Here is a 13,592-nt window from a genome sequence, read left to right as displayed (position 1 = left end):
CGCACCGAGCAGGTGTCGGGAGGGAGCGGAACCTTCCGCCTAAAGGTCCGGAGTCCGGGCAGCCCTTCGGCTACTCCTGCCCTTCTGCCTGCGGCAGTGGGAGCTCCGGAGCCCCTACCTTTTCTGGGGAGAGGGTTAAGGAAGAGAAGGTGGTGTGGGGGGCGGTCAGGGAAGAAAGGCGAGATATGTGGATGGAAGGACAGCGGCAGGCCCCCAGATAAACAGAGAACTGGGATCGTAGAGGGGGTAAGAGACGGAAATGGAGAAAGCTGGGCTGAAAAGCGACAGGGGAGGGAGAGAGTGACAGAGGCGACGAGAAAGGAAGAGAGAGGGAGGAAGAGAGAGAGGGAGGGAGGGAGGGAGGGAGGAGGGAAGAGGGAGGGAGCCCGGAGAGAGGGAAGAGAGCGCCGTGGGAGCCGGGCGTGGGGCGAGGCCAGGCGTGCAGGCGGGAGCCAGTGTGCAGAGCAGCTGCCCGGTCCTGCTCCCGCCTCGGAGCCCCTGGCCCGGGGGAAGGGGAGAGGCCACCAGCCCAGTCTATGTCTTTTTCTGACTCCAGTGCAACCTTCCTGCTGAATGAGGTAAACGCGAGGGCCCCTTCCCCAGTGGGTGGGAGGAGAGCCCACTCCGAGCTAGGGAGAGGGCTGGCATTTGGGGGAAGACTGCAGTGATGGGGAGGGAGGCGGAGTAGGTGAGGCTAAGGGTAGAGGTGGCAGGTAGGAAAGGACGGAGCGCCAGTGCTGGCAGCCTCTGAGCACTGGGACTGGAATGGGTGGGGAGGACTGTGTGGGGGCCAGAAAGGGGTCTAGATGTGAGGACTGAGGGGAGGACTCTGCAAAGCTCCCCTGGTGCTCCTGCCTGCATTCCCTGGGAGCAGCCCAGCAGCTAGAATCCTAGAGGCTTTGGCTTTCTCCAGATCTTAAATACTGCTGGGAAGGACTTCCTAGAGGTCCTAGCTTCTGCCTCAGTTTCCTCTCTTCAACACTCTGTGACTGGGATCCACCCAGGTTCCTGGTGCACTTATAGGAGAAGCTAGAATGTATTCTGGAGATTGCCAAGAATTCCAACTCCCAAACCTGGTTATTCAGGCTTCCCCCCAGCCCCGACCCCATGTCCTGCTTCCATGCCTTGGGTATCTGCCAGCTGCCAGTCTAATGACGCTCTCCTAGAAAGAGGAAGGCAGGAGGAATCCTGTCCATGAATCCTCCTCCCACCCCAACCCCCAGCTCGCTCTCCTTATGCTTAGCCAGGGAAAAGAAAATGGATAAGGGACCACATGGATAGTGACCGGCACATGTCTTGTTATAGGACAGGAAGCACTAGGCTGGCATGAGAACTAGAGCAGGCAGGTGTGGGTGAGGTGAGAAATGGAAGAGAGCAGTGAGTAGCAACTCGGAGAGAAGTGAACCAGGGAGAGGCTCTGAAGCTCCTGCAGGACCCAGGAGATGGCCCAGGTATGAGGAACTTGAATACATCTCCTGGGGGTGGTTGGCATGGCAATTCATGCTTCATGAGCAGACTTAAGACACCACTGTCCCAGATGGGGATGAAGACAAGGTGTGTAAGACAAGAGTGAGGTTGATAGCAGATCCACTGTTACCTACTGTCCCCTGGACACTCCGGTAGTGGGTAGAGTCCCAAAAGGAGGGGCCACGAGAGTAAATTTAGGGATGGAGAGAGAAGCAGATGCCCCGGTAGCTGTCATCTTCATTAGAACCATCTCCCAGGAAAGAGCACCTTAAGGTCTTATTGTGTCACATTTAATGCCCCCTTTCTGCCCCTCTGGAAGGACAGAAGAGACAGAGAATAAAAGAGGCTATGAGAAATACTGAGCAACTGGGAGAGGGCACAAAGCGAGAAGACAGTGTCTGGGAACTTCCGATACAGAAGAATCCAACATATAACCAAGCCCCAAATGGTGCTGGACTCAGGAGTGGGAGCTGTGAAAGTACACTGCCTCCCCCAATAGTGGGCCACAGGGGCTCCAAGAAAGTTGTTCGCCAAATCCCTGCGGGAGGTAGATGCTGAGCAGGGCTGGACTGCACCATTCACAGGGTGGTGAGAGACTAAAGGCAGACCAAGACAGTCTTAAGATGAGACCCCCTTCTCTTTTTCTTGTTAAGGAACACGAACAAGTGACCTAAGTGGGAAGCCAGTTGGTTTGGGTGGTCTTCCTCTCTCTCCCAGGCACAGTGTTTCCTACCACAGATCTCACCCAACCCTGTCAGACTTTTGGTTTTCTAACTCCCCTGAAGCCCAGGAAGAAAAGGGATGAGCAAATATCAGATTCACCCTCCTGGGTGTGAGACTCTGGGAGAGGACAAGGACTGAGACCCAGAAGCTGTCCAAGAGCACCCCTCTATCTCACATTCCTCATCCCCGCCACCGGCCCCAATCTCTGGGAGGAGGCAGAGAGGGGAGGAAAGGGTAGGGAGGCAATCAAAATTCAAAGGAATAACTTTTCTCTGGAGTTCAAATGGGTGGATCTTTGAGGAAGTTTCCTCAAGAGAAGGGCTGCTCCTCGGGTCTCTAACCTCAAATCTTAGTGCCCCTTTGAAGGAGACTGACTGGAAGAGTGGTAAATGTGGCTCCAACCCACACACTGGCCACCCGGACCACCCTCATCCTTTTGCTAAGGAGAGTATCTGGCCTTAGACTAGTGACTCTGAGGAGACTTGCTCCCCACGCCAACCCCGGTGTGGCCAGGCTCCCTCCTTCAGTCCCAGCCACAACCGTCCCCCTGTCTCCACTCTCTGGCTTCTTTCCCCCTCCCTTTAGGTTCTCCTAAAGCAGCCCCTCCCTACGCCAGTTCCCACGATGCCTTGGCAATGCCTGGCACAGTCCTTGGCAAGGAAGTGAGGAAGGGAACCCCCATCCTGGCCAGACTAGGATGAAATCTGCCCGCGCAACAGGTGTAGTAGGGTGGCCGGGCCCCAATCCGCCCGGGTTGGGCAACCACCGAGGCCCTTTGCTGCGAGAGAGTCCCAGCACTAAAGGGGCCGAGCGTCTGGCGTGAGGGGGATGGGGAGGCGGGGGACAGGGGCTACTTTTCGGCATTTGGCCGGGGGTCGCTAAAGCCACTCCCCCCCAGGACCCCTGCGGGTTTGCTTTTGGAGTCTCCCGGGCCTCCGGGGCGCAGACACGCCGCCCTCTCACCTGCCGCCCGCCCCCGCCCCGCCTCCTCTGTCTCTCCAGGCTCCCACTACCCTGCCTCCCCTCTTCCTCTCTCGGCCTCTGCCCCTGCACTGTCTCCCTCTCTCCGGCCTCCCCTTAACCTGCGCCCGCTCCTCGCTCGCAGGGTCTCGGCTCCGCGGCGGTCTCCGCCCCGCCCCTCCCCCGCGCCAGCCCTTTGTTTCCCGGCGGAACATTTCCTGGGTTGCCGAGCGTCTCGGTCTCCGCGTCCCTCCTCGGCCCGCCTCCTCCACGCCGGGATCCGCCCCGCCCGCAGTCTCTCCTCCCCTTCCTCCCCGCCGCCCCTCTGCCCCGTAGGTGCTCGGGGACCCACCTTCTACCCCGCTGGCGTCGGCCACCCCCCGGAGGCCGGGCCTCGGGCTCCCCCGGCGGCCGGCGCCCCCCGCCGCCGCCCCCTCGCCCGCTCCCGGGGAGGGGGGTCAGGTGGGCGGGCGCTATTGTTGTAGGAGCCGGCGCCAGATTTCCTCAGCCGCGCTCGGGGTGGGACCGGCAGGGTTTTGGGGGGTGGGGGGAGCGGTGATTTGAGCTCGGAGCAGCTGGTCTTCGCGGCTCGCTCCCTCCTTCGCTCTCTCGCTCTCCGCCGCCGCCCGCAGGGCTGCGGGGCTCGGTGGCATCTCCCGGGCGCGGCCCGCTGTCATCGCCCTTGCCTCCGGGCCGCTCCCGCCCCCGGCGCCGCTCGCTTCCCCCCACCCGGACTCCCCCATGTATGACGACTCCTACGTGCCCGGGTTTGAGGACTCGGAGGCGGTGAGTGCCCACGGGGAGGGTGGGGGTGGGGACGTTGGGGTGACACCTCCTGTCCCTCGGACCCTTCCCCCAGTTCAGGACTTTGAGGAACGCCTCTGTGGCGGGGCAGGGCATGTCGTGGGGGGTGGGGGGTGGTGGCGCTCCAGCAAAGTGGAGCGATGGATGTTCACGCCAGAGGCTGCCCGGTGCCCCCGTCCTAGAGCAGGGCGCATCCGGTGTGTGCCGAGAGGGGCTCGGGTGGGGGGAGGCTCAGAGCAGGTGGCTCCACAGCCCAGGACAGAAGGGTAGAGGGAGGCGGGGCTGGAGACTGAGGGCACGGAGGCATTAGAGAGGCCTCGGGCAACGTCTGGAGTTCCCCGAGGGAGGGTTTCTGGGGTCTGAACTCAGCAGACACAGGAGATGCGGGGGTTCTTACAGAGGGGGACAATCCAGCCCTCCTGTGCCTTAGTAAAGAACAGATTAGGGAACCTGGAGAAGAGCAGAGGATCCCATACCAGCCCCTTCAGACAGAAGGATCATAAAACTTGAGGACCTCCATTATCGCCTTCAGCTGGCTATCCCCGGGCACTGCCTTACCTCCTCTCCCCCCTCAGCCCAGCTTCTCTCCCAGGCTGGAAACTGGGTGCCCAGCACATGGGTGGGCCGGCTGACTGTGCCCCAGCCATCCCACTCCTCCTGCTGAGGCATCCCCAAGCAGGGGGGCATCCTGAGCACCTGCTCAGCAGGGAGGCCGGGAGATGAAGCCAGAGAAGCCCAGGGCCTGGGGATGGAGAGAAAGCTCTTTGCTCAGAGAACCAGGCAACTGATAAATATTTAATTCTCCTCTTTGCTTTTATCTCCTGACCCACTGAGACAAATCAGCTCATTAGGCAGTGATTCCCGGAGCTCAAGAGGGCAGGGAGAGTGCCTGGAAAGATGGGGCAAGGATGGGCAGCACTGTCTCAGTCCCTTCTCTCCAGCATCCTACAAGAAGGCCTCCTTATGAAAGCAGCTGGATGGCTTGAGAGGGGTCTCTGATCTGATAGGAAGGGTAGAGTGCTCCAGGGTCAAAGGGGGAGTGTTGGCGTCTTCTCCCATCTCCTGCTGCCATGCCCAGGATAGATGAGTTCTGGGGCTCAGGAAAGACACCTATCTATCAGTCCTTTTCGGGGACTGGGCCCCTGCTGGGCCCAATTCCCCACTGGGCCTCTGGGGCTAATTACATTGCAGCTAGAGCAGATGATTTTCAAGGCTCTGGTGAACACCTCTTCCTGACAGTTGAAGGGACAGCTGGCCACGGCCCAGGGTGCCAAGGTGAGCTGGAGAATGAACCTCCCTCTGTGGGGCTGGAGGGCCCTAGAAGGTTCTTCCCATCCCTAGTTGAGAAGGCTTGGACTGTTTCAAGGTAAAGCCTGACATAGGGATGGTGTTTGGGGCAGCCTGCTAACCCATTGCTGGTTCCCCACCCATCTCTGGTTCCTGGATTACCCTCCCCCACTTTCCTTTCTCTTGCCTGGCTCCTTGCTCTCCCTGAGGCCCCCTCTGAAGCAGTAGGAGGGAAATCAGGCTCTAAATAAATCCAACGGCTCATCTCCCTCCTCTCCTTCCCCCGTGCCAGGCAAGAGTAGAGCTGCAGCCTGCCCACACACTCACCAGGCGAGGGGGGCACCACCAGGGCACAGTGCCAACTCCTGGCAGCTCCAAAGCACTGAGCCTCTGGCTGTTTTGGCATAACAGGGGGTGGGGGAGGCAAGACCCCAGGGTCTGCTTGGTGGGGCAGCCCTGGCTTCCCTGAGTCATGGGTGAGCTCTGAGGACCTGGGAAAGATGGAGAGGGGATTGCATTCTGAGCATGACTCACGGAACATTAGGGAGAGACCCTGTCATCCCCGTCTTAGTCCAAGAGGTCAGGTAACCCAGGTGCCCCAGGCAGGAGCACAATGACTCAGGCGGAGAGCCTGGAGAACAGAGAGGAAGGGTCAGGCTCCTCTCCCATCTAGGAAGCATCTGGCGTGTACTTACCAATGCATGTGGTCATCCTGCCTCACCTGCCCCCTTGCCTGCTGGCCCCTGTTCACTTCACACAGCTGTTTCCCACGGAGGCATCTCCTGTGCCCCGGGCCCCTGGGACGAGGTCCCCTCCTCAGCTGATAGAGCTAAGGTTCTTCCCGGGGCTCAGCTGCTCTTTATCCTGCTCCCAGGCCAGGCTTATTTAGTTCTCAAGGGAGATGGGGAACGTGCTCTGTGAAATGGAGGCCCGTCCCTCCTCGTGCTGTCTTCATGCCTTGGGTCTAGCACGGACGTTGTCGTGAGCTTCCACACTAGGACCTGGGCTGCCCGCAGGCTGACCAGCCCTCTTGCCCACGGTGGGCTGGTGTGTGAGTTTGTCTTCCCCACCCAGAATCAGGCCTCCGCTGCCTTCTGTGGTGGTCATGCACAGTGGGTCTGAAGGAATGTTCCTCAGCCTGAGAACATTCTACTACACACGCACACATGTGTACATTCCCACACGGTCCCTTTATCTAGGCTCCTGCCTGATCTCTGCCCCCTGGACCTCAGAACTGATGCAAGTATCCCTTCAGGCTTCTGCTCATAAAGAGGGGAAACTGAAGCAGGAAACAAAAGACTCCCTTTTCCCTAGACTGAGGGGGAAACCCAGACATTCTGACTTCTTCCCTCCTGCCCTGAGGTCCAGCTTCCCTTGTTCATCACCCTCATGGCCTTGAAGGTGAGCTCTGCCACCCTCCTAAGGCCCCTCATTGCTCAGAGGCCCTTCCTCTGAGCAGGACTCAGACACCCTCCTTCCTCAGGTTACCAGAGACCCCTCCCTCCATCCCCAGGGTTGCTCCTGGCTGGGTTGCTGGGCACCAGCACTGCCTTCCTCCAGGGCTGATATCCCCCCCGGGCAAGGGATGGAGAGATATAGGCCAGGTGGTAGGCGTGGCCAGGCTTCATCTGGGCTCAAGGAGGTAGCTTTATGTTGCCTCCTCAGTCTATGCTGCCCACACCTGGCCAGTTGTCCCAGCAGGTGTGAGAGGAAAGAAAGTAGGGGTAGGGAGAGCAGGAAGGGAGTAACTGCCAGAAGTTGGGAGCCCCATGTCCTCTCCTTCACCATGGATGAGAGAGGGGATCTAAGGGGGTAGGCAGCTATATCCTGACACTCAGGACCAGCGCCATGCCAACCAGTGTCTCTTGACTGCTCCTGGCTGGCTATACTCCTGCCAGGCATTTTAAGGAAATAGTTTCCAGGCTGCTTTGCATGCTGATGTGAACAAGAGGGTTGGGTCTTCTGGATTCCAAAGATTCCGAATCATCCCTAGTATGTCATCTTCAGTACATCTCACCTCCCTCTGCCTCACAGGACATGGTCAAGGGGAGAAAAGGGAGGAAGGAGGGAAATGAAGGCTCTATTCACGGCTGCAGTATTAATAGGTTTGGGAGGAAGAGCCCAGATCTCAGCACATATGGGTTGGACTGGCTTTCCCGCAGCCCCAGAAGCACTGGTGCCTTTCCTGGGGAAACAGGAGGGACTGACAGGGCCAGCCACCCCCATGGAGCTGGAGAGGCTGAGGTTCATGGGGTTTGGAGGTGCCTTTCTAGTGCCCAGCACTCCTGAGCCCACAGGTCACCGCGTCTCCCCACACCAGGGTTCAGCCGACTCCTATACCAGCCGCCCATCTCTGGACTCAGACGTCTCCCTGGAGGAGGACCGGGAGAGTGCCCGGCGTGAAGTGGAGAGCCAGGCTCAGCAGCAGCTGGAAAGGGCCAAGGTATCCTCTTGCCGGCTGGGGGCACAGTGGGCCAGGGTGGGTGGAAACTGGTGCCAGGTCCTAAGTCTCGAGGGGTCAACAGACAGGATGTGCGAATGAGTATGTGTGTGGTTGGGTGGATGGATGGGCCCTGAGCCTGGAAGGGGTGCTTTGAGGTTCCCCTCATTTGCGCCAACTGTTGCGTTCCCCAGCACAAACCTGTGGCATTTGCTGTGAGGACCAATGTCAGCTACTGTGGTGTACTGGATGAGGAGTGTCCGGTCCAGGGCTCTGGAGTCAACTTTGAGGCCAAAGACTTTCTGCACATTAAAGAGGTGACTGACCCCCTCCCAACAGAAGCTGCTTGGTTTCTCTGCTCTTACCCAAGTTCCCAGGCGTCTTGCTTCAGTCCTCTTTAATAAACAAGTCCCGAAACTCCGAAACTCATCGTTAACACCCCTCTGTACATACACATACCCCTCATACCCGAGACCTAGTCCTCAGGGTCTCTGTCCTCCTGAGACCTGGGCCTCAGCTCCAATCTGTACAAGTGAGCAGTTAGCTTAGTTGCCTCTGTGGCTCCCTGTGACCAGTGTGAGGCCTCACACGCAAATCTTGGGGGTCTCAGACATGGCTGCCCTCCCCTCTGGCACCTTCTCCTGACCCCCTCCCCTTGCGCTGCCTGGCTCTCCCAACGCCTCCTTTTTCGTTGAAGAGCCAGCGCTGAGGCCTGGACTGCCTCCTCTACCACCCCTTCCGCCCCACCCCACCCCTAGAAATACAGCAATGACTGGTGGATCGGGCGGCTAGTGAAAGAGGGCGGAGACATCGCCTTCATCCCCAGCCCCCAGCGCCTCGAGAGCATCCGGCTCAAGCAGGAGCAGAAGGCCAGGTGAGAGCAGGGCTGAGACTCAGTAAGTACCTCCCCACGTGTGCTCTTTACCCACAGTCCACATCACCACACAGGCATGCATACCGCCCCCTCTCCGCAATACGCAGTGTGCACACTCAGACCTAACGTGTACATTCACAATGCACAGGTACAAATGCACACGTATTGAAGCTCACACACAAAGGCTCACATCACATGCACTTCTCTCACTAGCAGAAACATAAGGAGATGTATACAGCTATTGAGTACTGTGTAGAGCAGACACACAAAGACTCTCACTGACCTCCCTCTCTGCTCTCAGGAGATCTGGGAACCCATCCAGCCTGAGTGACATTGGCAGCCGACGCTCCCCACCTCCATCTCTAGGTAGCCTCCCCTCCACCCACCTATCTTGGGTAGGTGGGCCACTCAGACACAGGGGGAAGGGAGATTCTCCCAATGAACAGTGTGGGAAGGGGTTGGAGCTGGGAGAAGCCCAGGGTTTCCCCTGGGGACGGGAACACCGTGCCCTCGGGGTCTTTCCCCCTTCACCAACTTTAATCTTTTATTTCCTTTTCCAAAAAGCCAAGCAGAAGCAAAAGCAGGTGAGTCAAGGAAGGGACTGGGGCTTGGGGGGCTCATGGCTTCTGGCTGTGGGGACAGGTTTCTGGGCAGTCATTGTTGAACGGGCAAGAAAACACAGAGGGGAGGGGGCCCAGATGTCTGCATCTGCCCCACCCCACTCAAGTGAAGGGCAGGCCACATGGCCATGACTTTGCCTGACCTCAGGTCAATTCTGCAGGCGGAACATATTCCTCCATATGACGTGGTACCCTCCATGCGGCCTGTGGTGCTGGTGGGACCCTCTCTGAAAGGTTATGAGGTGAGAGGTCCCTGACCCCAGAGTTGTTTCTACCAAACTTGCCACAAAAACAGTGGGAGGGGATGTTCCCTACTGCCCATCCGTCAAGGTCTGTATGGAGGGGGTGAGCTCCATGGCCGTACCTGGGGATGCTGCCCATCTCCAAGAAGGCTCCAGTCAATTACACGCCTTTCCCTTCACCCTCCCCCCACCCCAACCCAGGTCACAGACATGATGCAGAAGGCGCTCTTCGACTTCCTCAAACATAGGTTTGATGGCAGGTAAGCTACTCTGGCCTGGGGAGGCATGAGAATCAGGGAGAAGTCCTTGCCTCCTTCCAGGTGCTGTAGCCAGGTCTCCTCTAAAGTGAAAGTTGGTGGGACCTGGGTAGGGAGGGCCCTAGGCTTGAAATTTAGAGGCGGGCTGTGCTTCTCCCTGCCCACGCCAGGATCTCTATCACCCGAGTCACCGCAGACCTCTCACTGGCAAAGCGATCCGTGCTCAACAATCCTGGCAAGAGGACCATCATCGAGCGCTCCTCTGCCCGCTCCAGCATTGGTGAGAAGTCACCAGTCCTGCTTCTTTGCCCACTCATGCATTAGTGAAAACCTTCCTCATACCTTCCTCTTTCCTAGCAACTTGCATTCCTGCCCAACCCCTTCTCCACCTCCCCCAGGATTGGCAAGAACCCACCCTAGTCTCAATGCCCCAGTGCCTCTGCCTGCCCAGGCCTTGATGAACATCCTCTCCCTCCACCATCCCTTCCCATCCACCATTTGGGAGACCCCAAAGCCCTGTTGGAGTCGGACGGGGGTGGACCCACCAGTGAGCATTGCGGCTCCCCTGTCCCTCCCTTCATAGCTGAAGTACAGAGTGAGATTGAGCGCATATTCGAGCTGGCCAAATCCCTGCAGCTAGTAGTGTTGGATGCCGACACCATCAACCACCCGGCACAGCTGGCCAAGACCTCGCTGGCCCCCATCATCGTCTTTGTCAAAGTGTCCTCACCGAAGGTAAGGCAGCTGTGGCGATAGAGGAGGCCTATAGGGCTGCCCTCTTAGAATGCGGTACAGCTCTGCTTGGTCCCTGCCCAGGGGCTCCTCAGGCCACTTTTCCTGCTGCTGCTTAACACCGCTCTGAGTCCTCCTTGCCTGCTCCCATGCCATGAGTTGGGGACATGCCCAGTGCTTCCTGGGCCCAGCTCTGCCCTTGCCCCTCAGGTACTCCAGCGTCTCATCCGCTCCCGGGGGAAGTCGCAGATGAAGCACCTGACCGTACAGATGATGGCATACGATAAGCTGGTTCAGTGCCCACCCGTAAGTGGCTGGGGCACCATTCCTGTGCCCACTCTTGCTTTTCCAGGGCTGGGGTGGGCTGATAGAGACAGAACATTCCTCCTTTCCCTTCCTTCCAGGAGTCATTTGATGTGATTCTGGATGAAAACCAGCTGGAAGATGCCTGCGAGCACCTGGCTGAGTACCTGGAGGTTTACTGGAGGGCGACCCACCACCCAGCCCCCGGCCCTGGGCTTCTGGGCCCTCCCAGTGCCATCCCCGGACTTCAGGTAACCATTTCCAAGGGCACTGATGCTCAGGCTGAGCCAGCCAAAGCAATGCCCCCTCCCCACCTGGCGGATCATTCCTGACCTCCAATTTGAAGGCCAAAGGATCAGAGAGCAGAGCAAGGGGGTGTGGGTGAAGGCAGTTCCTGATGAGGGAAGAAAGCAATGAGACAGGTAATCAGAGGCCACTTTTCCTAGGATTCCAAAGAAACACGCTCTCCAAACTCTTCTCCTAGTCTGTCTTGAAGGCAGAGTTTGGATTTGGCAGGAGTCAAAAGTTCCAGTTTTCCTTGTCTGAAGTGGAAGAATGCTCCGGGGTGCTTCTCCTTCTGGATCATTTCCTGTACACAGGGAACAAGAGTTGAGGGCAGGAATCCTCACGCTGCCAGAGTGGGGAGGGAGACTGAGGCGAGGTCCGCATGGCCTCACTTAGAGCTGCTATCTTGTCCCCAGAACCAGCAGCTGCTAGGGGAGCGTGGCGAGGAGCACTCGCCCCTGGAGCGGGACAGCCTGATGCCCTCAGATGAGGCCAGCGAGAGCTCCCGCCAAGCCTGGACGGGATCTTCACAGCGCAGCTCCCGCCACCTGGAGGAGGACTATGCAGATGCCTATCACGACCTGTACCAGCCTCACCGCCAACACACCTCGGGGCTGCCTAGTGCAAACGGGCACGACCCCCAAGACCGCCTCCTGGCCCAGGACTCGGAGCACAACCACAATGAGCGGAACTGGCAACGTAACCGGCCCTGGCCCAAGGACAGCTACTGACACAGCCTCCTGCCGCCCTGCCCCGGCAGGCACAGGCTGGCTGGGGCCCCTGCGCCAGGCAGGTTGGAGTTAGACTGGCATGAGGCTGGCACTAGGCTCAGCCCCCGAAACCCCCTGCCCAGCCCCAGCTCCAGGCCTGCCTGCAGTCCCGAGGTTCTGGGAGAAGAGCAGGGGGCCCCCTCACCTCCTGGGCACAGTGACCCCTCCCCAGGCTCCCATTCCAGGAAATAGCTGTGTGTGCTGCACCCTGGCACCTTTCCTCTCCTCCTGCACAAGAAACTGCCCCACTGGGCAGTGCCCTCAGGCCAGGACCCCCTTAGCAGGGGCCTTCCCACCAGACTCAGGGAAGGAATGCCACTCAAAGTGACAAGAGGGTGGGGCGTGGGCAGCATGGCATAAGGAAGAAACAAGGTCCCTGAGCAGGTACAGTCCTGTCCTAACCTGAGGGACTCAGGGGTTGTGCTTTGGGGTCTGAGGGCCTCTACTCACCTCACTGCCACACATGAGACATGAGACAATGAAGCCCAGCAAGGTGGCACTCCTGGCATCAGCTGGGGTGGGGCATCCACACAAAGGCTGGAGCACGGACGGCTGGGCTAGGGCCAGCTGAAGCTCCAGAAGGGAAGGGCTCTGCTCACCTGCCAGGAAGCAGCTTAACATCTGAAGGGACCAGGGACTAGGAACACGGTGGACTGGCGGCTGGGGAAGGGAGGGCGAGTGTAGCAGAGAATATATGGACGGCTTGCTTCGGGCGCCTCCTTGCCCCACTCATTCTTTTGCTCTTGCATCCTATCTTTTCTGTTCTTGGTCTTCATGCCTCCCATGCCCATGGGATATGGGCCTCAGACTTTATTCCCTGATCTATAGCTGCTGCTCGTTAAGTTAGGATTAGAGGGGGAGATAGGACCCAGCGGACAGCCCCCAGAGGCCCTGTCAGCCTGGCTACCCTTGTCTTAAGAGGCTCTCGTGTGTGACCTACAGAGCATGCTCCACAAGCCCCTGCCCCACCTGTCATCACTAATAAACACCATGCGCAGACCCTTGGGCTCCTGTTCTGTCTGCTGGCTCAGGGAGCCAAGGCCCTCACTGCATGGCCCAAGTCTGGAGTTGAAGACGTATCCTCGATGTGCTCTCTCAAAAAAGACCCACTGAGTGGGAAGAGAAAAGGACAGAGCTGGGGGAGGCACTAGACTCCCGGGCGCCCCTTTACCCACCCGCTCATGCCCAGCCCCTGGAGGGAGACCGTCAGCAGCACAGAAGGGACTTGTTCAGGGAGGTGGAGAAGAGGCTGAGTCACAGCCTCACACTGTCCCAGCCTCAGGCCAGAAAGGCCCTGAAGGAGCTGCAACTCGAACTCCACGTCCTTGCCCAGCTCTTCGAGGGGTAAGGAAGAGCATGTGAGTAAGACGGGGGAGGACCCAGGCCTTGCAGCCCCCTCCCCACACGGAGACTCAGCCGGGCCCAGCTCATCTCTCCTTGCTGTCTCTGCTGCCCATCTCCTCACCCTCCAGAGCAGCAATCTGGGAGCCACAAACAATGGTCCTGAAGACTTGGGGTCAAGCACACTGTTCCAGGGTGGGAGAACGGTTCTGACTGTGCTGCTCCTGCCAGAGTTTCACAGCTGCTTTCCTTCCTCACCCTTGTGTGAAGACCCCAGGAGGCTGCCCAGGCCAGAGCTACAACTTCTATGAAGCCAGAGCTGAGGAGGGAAGATGCACGATAGTCCCACCGTCACTGCCTTTCCCATCTCCCCTCAAGTAGTTCCTAGAGACTTAAGGCTAACAGCCTAGACCCAAGGATCTTTTCCGGATGTGACTTTCCTTCATCTCCCAAGTCAACCCACCATGCCCAGTGCTGTCCTTCCGTC

At 58.7% G+C, this 13,592-nt stretch overlaps 1 protein-coding gene across 7 annotated transcripts; it reads left to right on the top strand.

Annotated features, from left to right (window-relative positions):
• Window positions 1–396: 396 nt before the first annotated feature.
• Window positions 397–12,763, top strand: CACNB3 (calcium voltage-gated channel auxiliary subunit beta 3). 7 transcript variants are annotated; one of them, XM_086399683.1, is made up of 14 exons: window positions 3,478–3,936; window positions 5,194–5,229; window positions 7,562–7,684; window positions 7,876–7,998; window positions 8,440–8,555; window positions 8,857–8,921; window positions 9,120–9,139; window positions 9,337–9,417; window positions 9,619–9,677; window positions 9,845–9,954; window positions 10,258–10,409; window positions 10,617–10,712; window positions 10,811–10,960; window positions 11,411–12,763. In XM_086399683.1, the coding sequence occupies exons 1-14, from the start codon at window positions 3,892–3,894 to the stop codon at window positions 11,723–11,725; spliced, it is 1,491 nt and encodes a 496-aa protein (XP_086255809.1). In that variant the 5' UTR covers window positions 3,478–3,891; the 3' UTR covers window positions 11,726–12,763. The 7 variants fall into 7 exon arrangements, with proteins under 7 accessions (XP_086255812.1, XP_086255815.1, XP_086255809.1 ...); XM_086399686.1 differs by lacking the exons at window positions 3,478–3,936; window positions 5,194–5,229 and adding an exon at window positions 397–578; XM_086399684.1 differs by lacking the exon at window positions 5,194–5,229.
• The last annotated feature ends 829 nt before the right edge of the window (window positions 12,764–13,592 follow it).

This window comes from Bos grunniens, chromosome 5 (assembly GCF_055505025.1).
Source record: "Bos grunniens cultivar Pamir isolate PY7600 chromosome 5, Bosgru_T2T1.0, whole genome shotgun sequence".
NCBI classification, from domain to species: domain Eukaryota; kingdom Metazoa; phylum Chordata; class Mammalia; order Artiodactyla; family Bovidae; genus Bos; species Bos grunniens.
Note: the sequence above shows the minus strand (reverse complement) of the source record. Positions and strands in the feature narration are given on the sequence as shown.

Bases quoted from the DNA above. Each gene is read 5' to 3' on its own strand.
- CACNB3 (XM_086399683.1), top strand. From the start codon at position 3,892: ATGTATGACGACTCCTACGTGCCCGGGTTTGAGGACTCGGAGGCG. The intron at 9,678-9,844 runs GTAAGCTACTCT...TGCCCACGCCAG, and splicing joins AAACATAGGTTTGATGGCAG to GATCTCTATCACCCGAGTCA. The intron at 10,961-11,410 runs GTAACCATTTCC...TCTTGTCCCCAG, and splicing joins GTGCCATCCCCGGACTTCAG to AACCAGCAGCTGCTAGGGGA.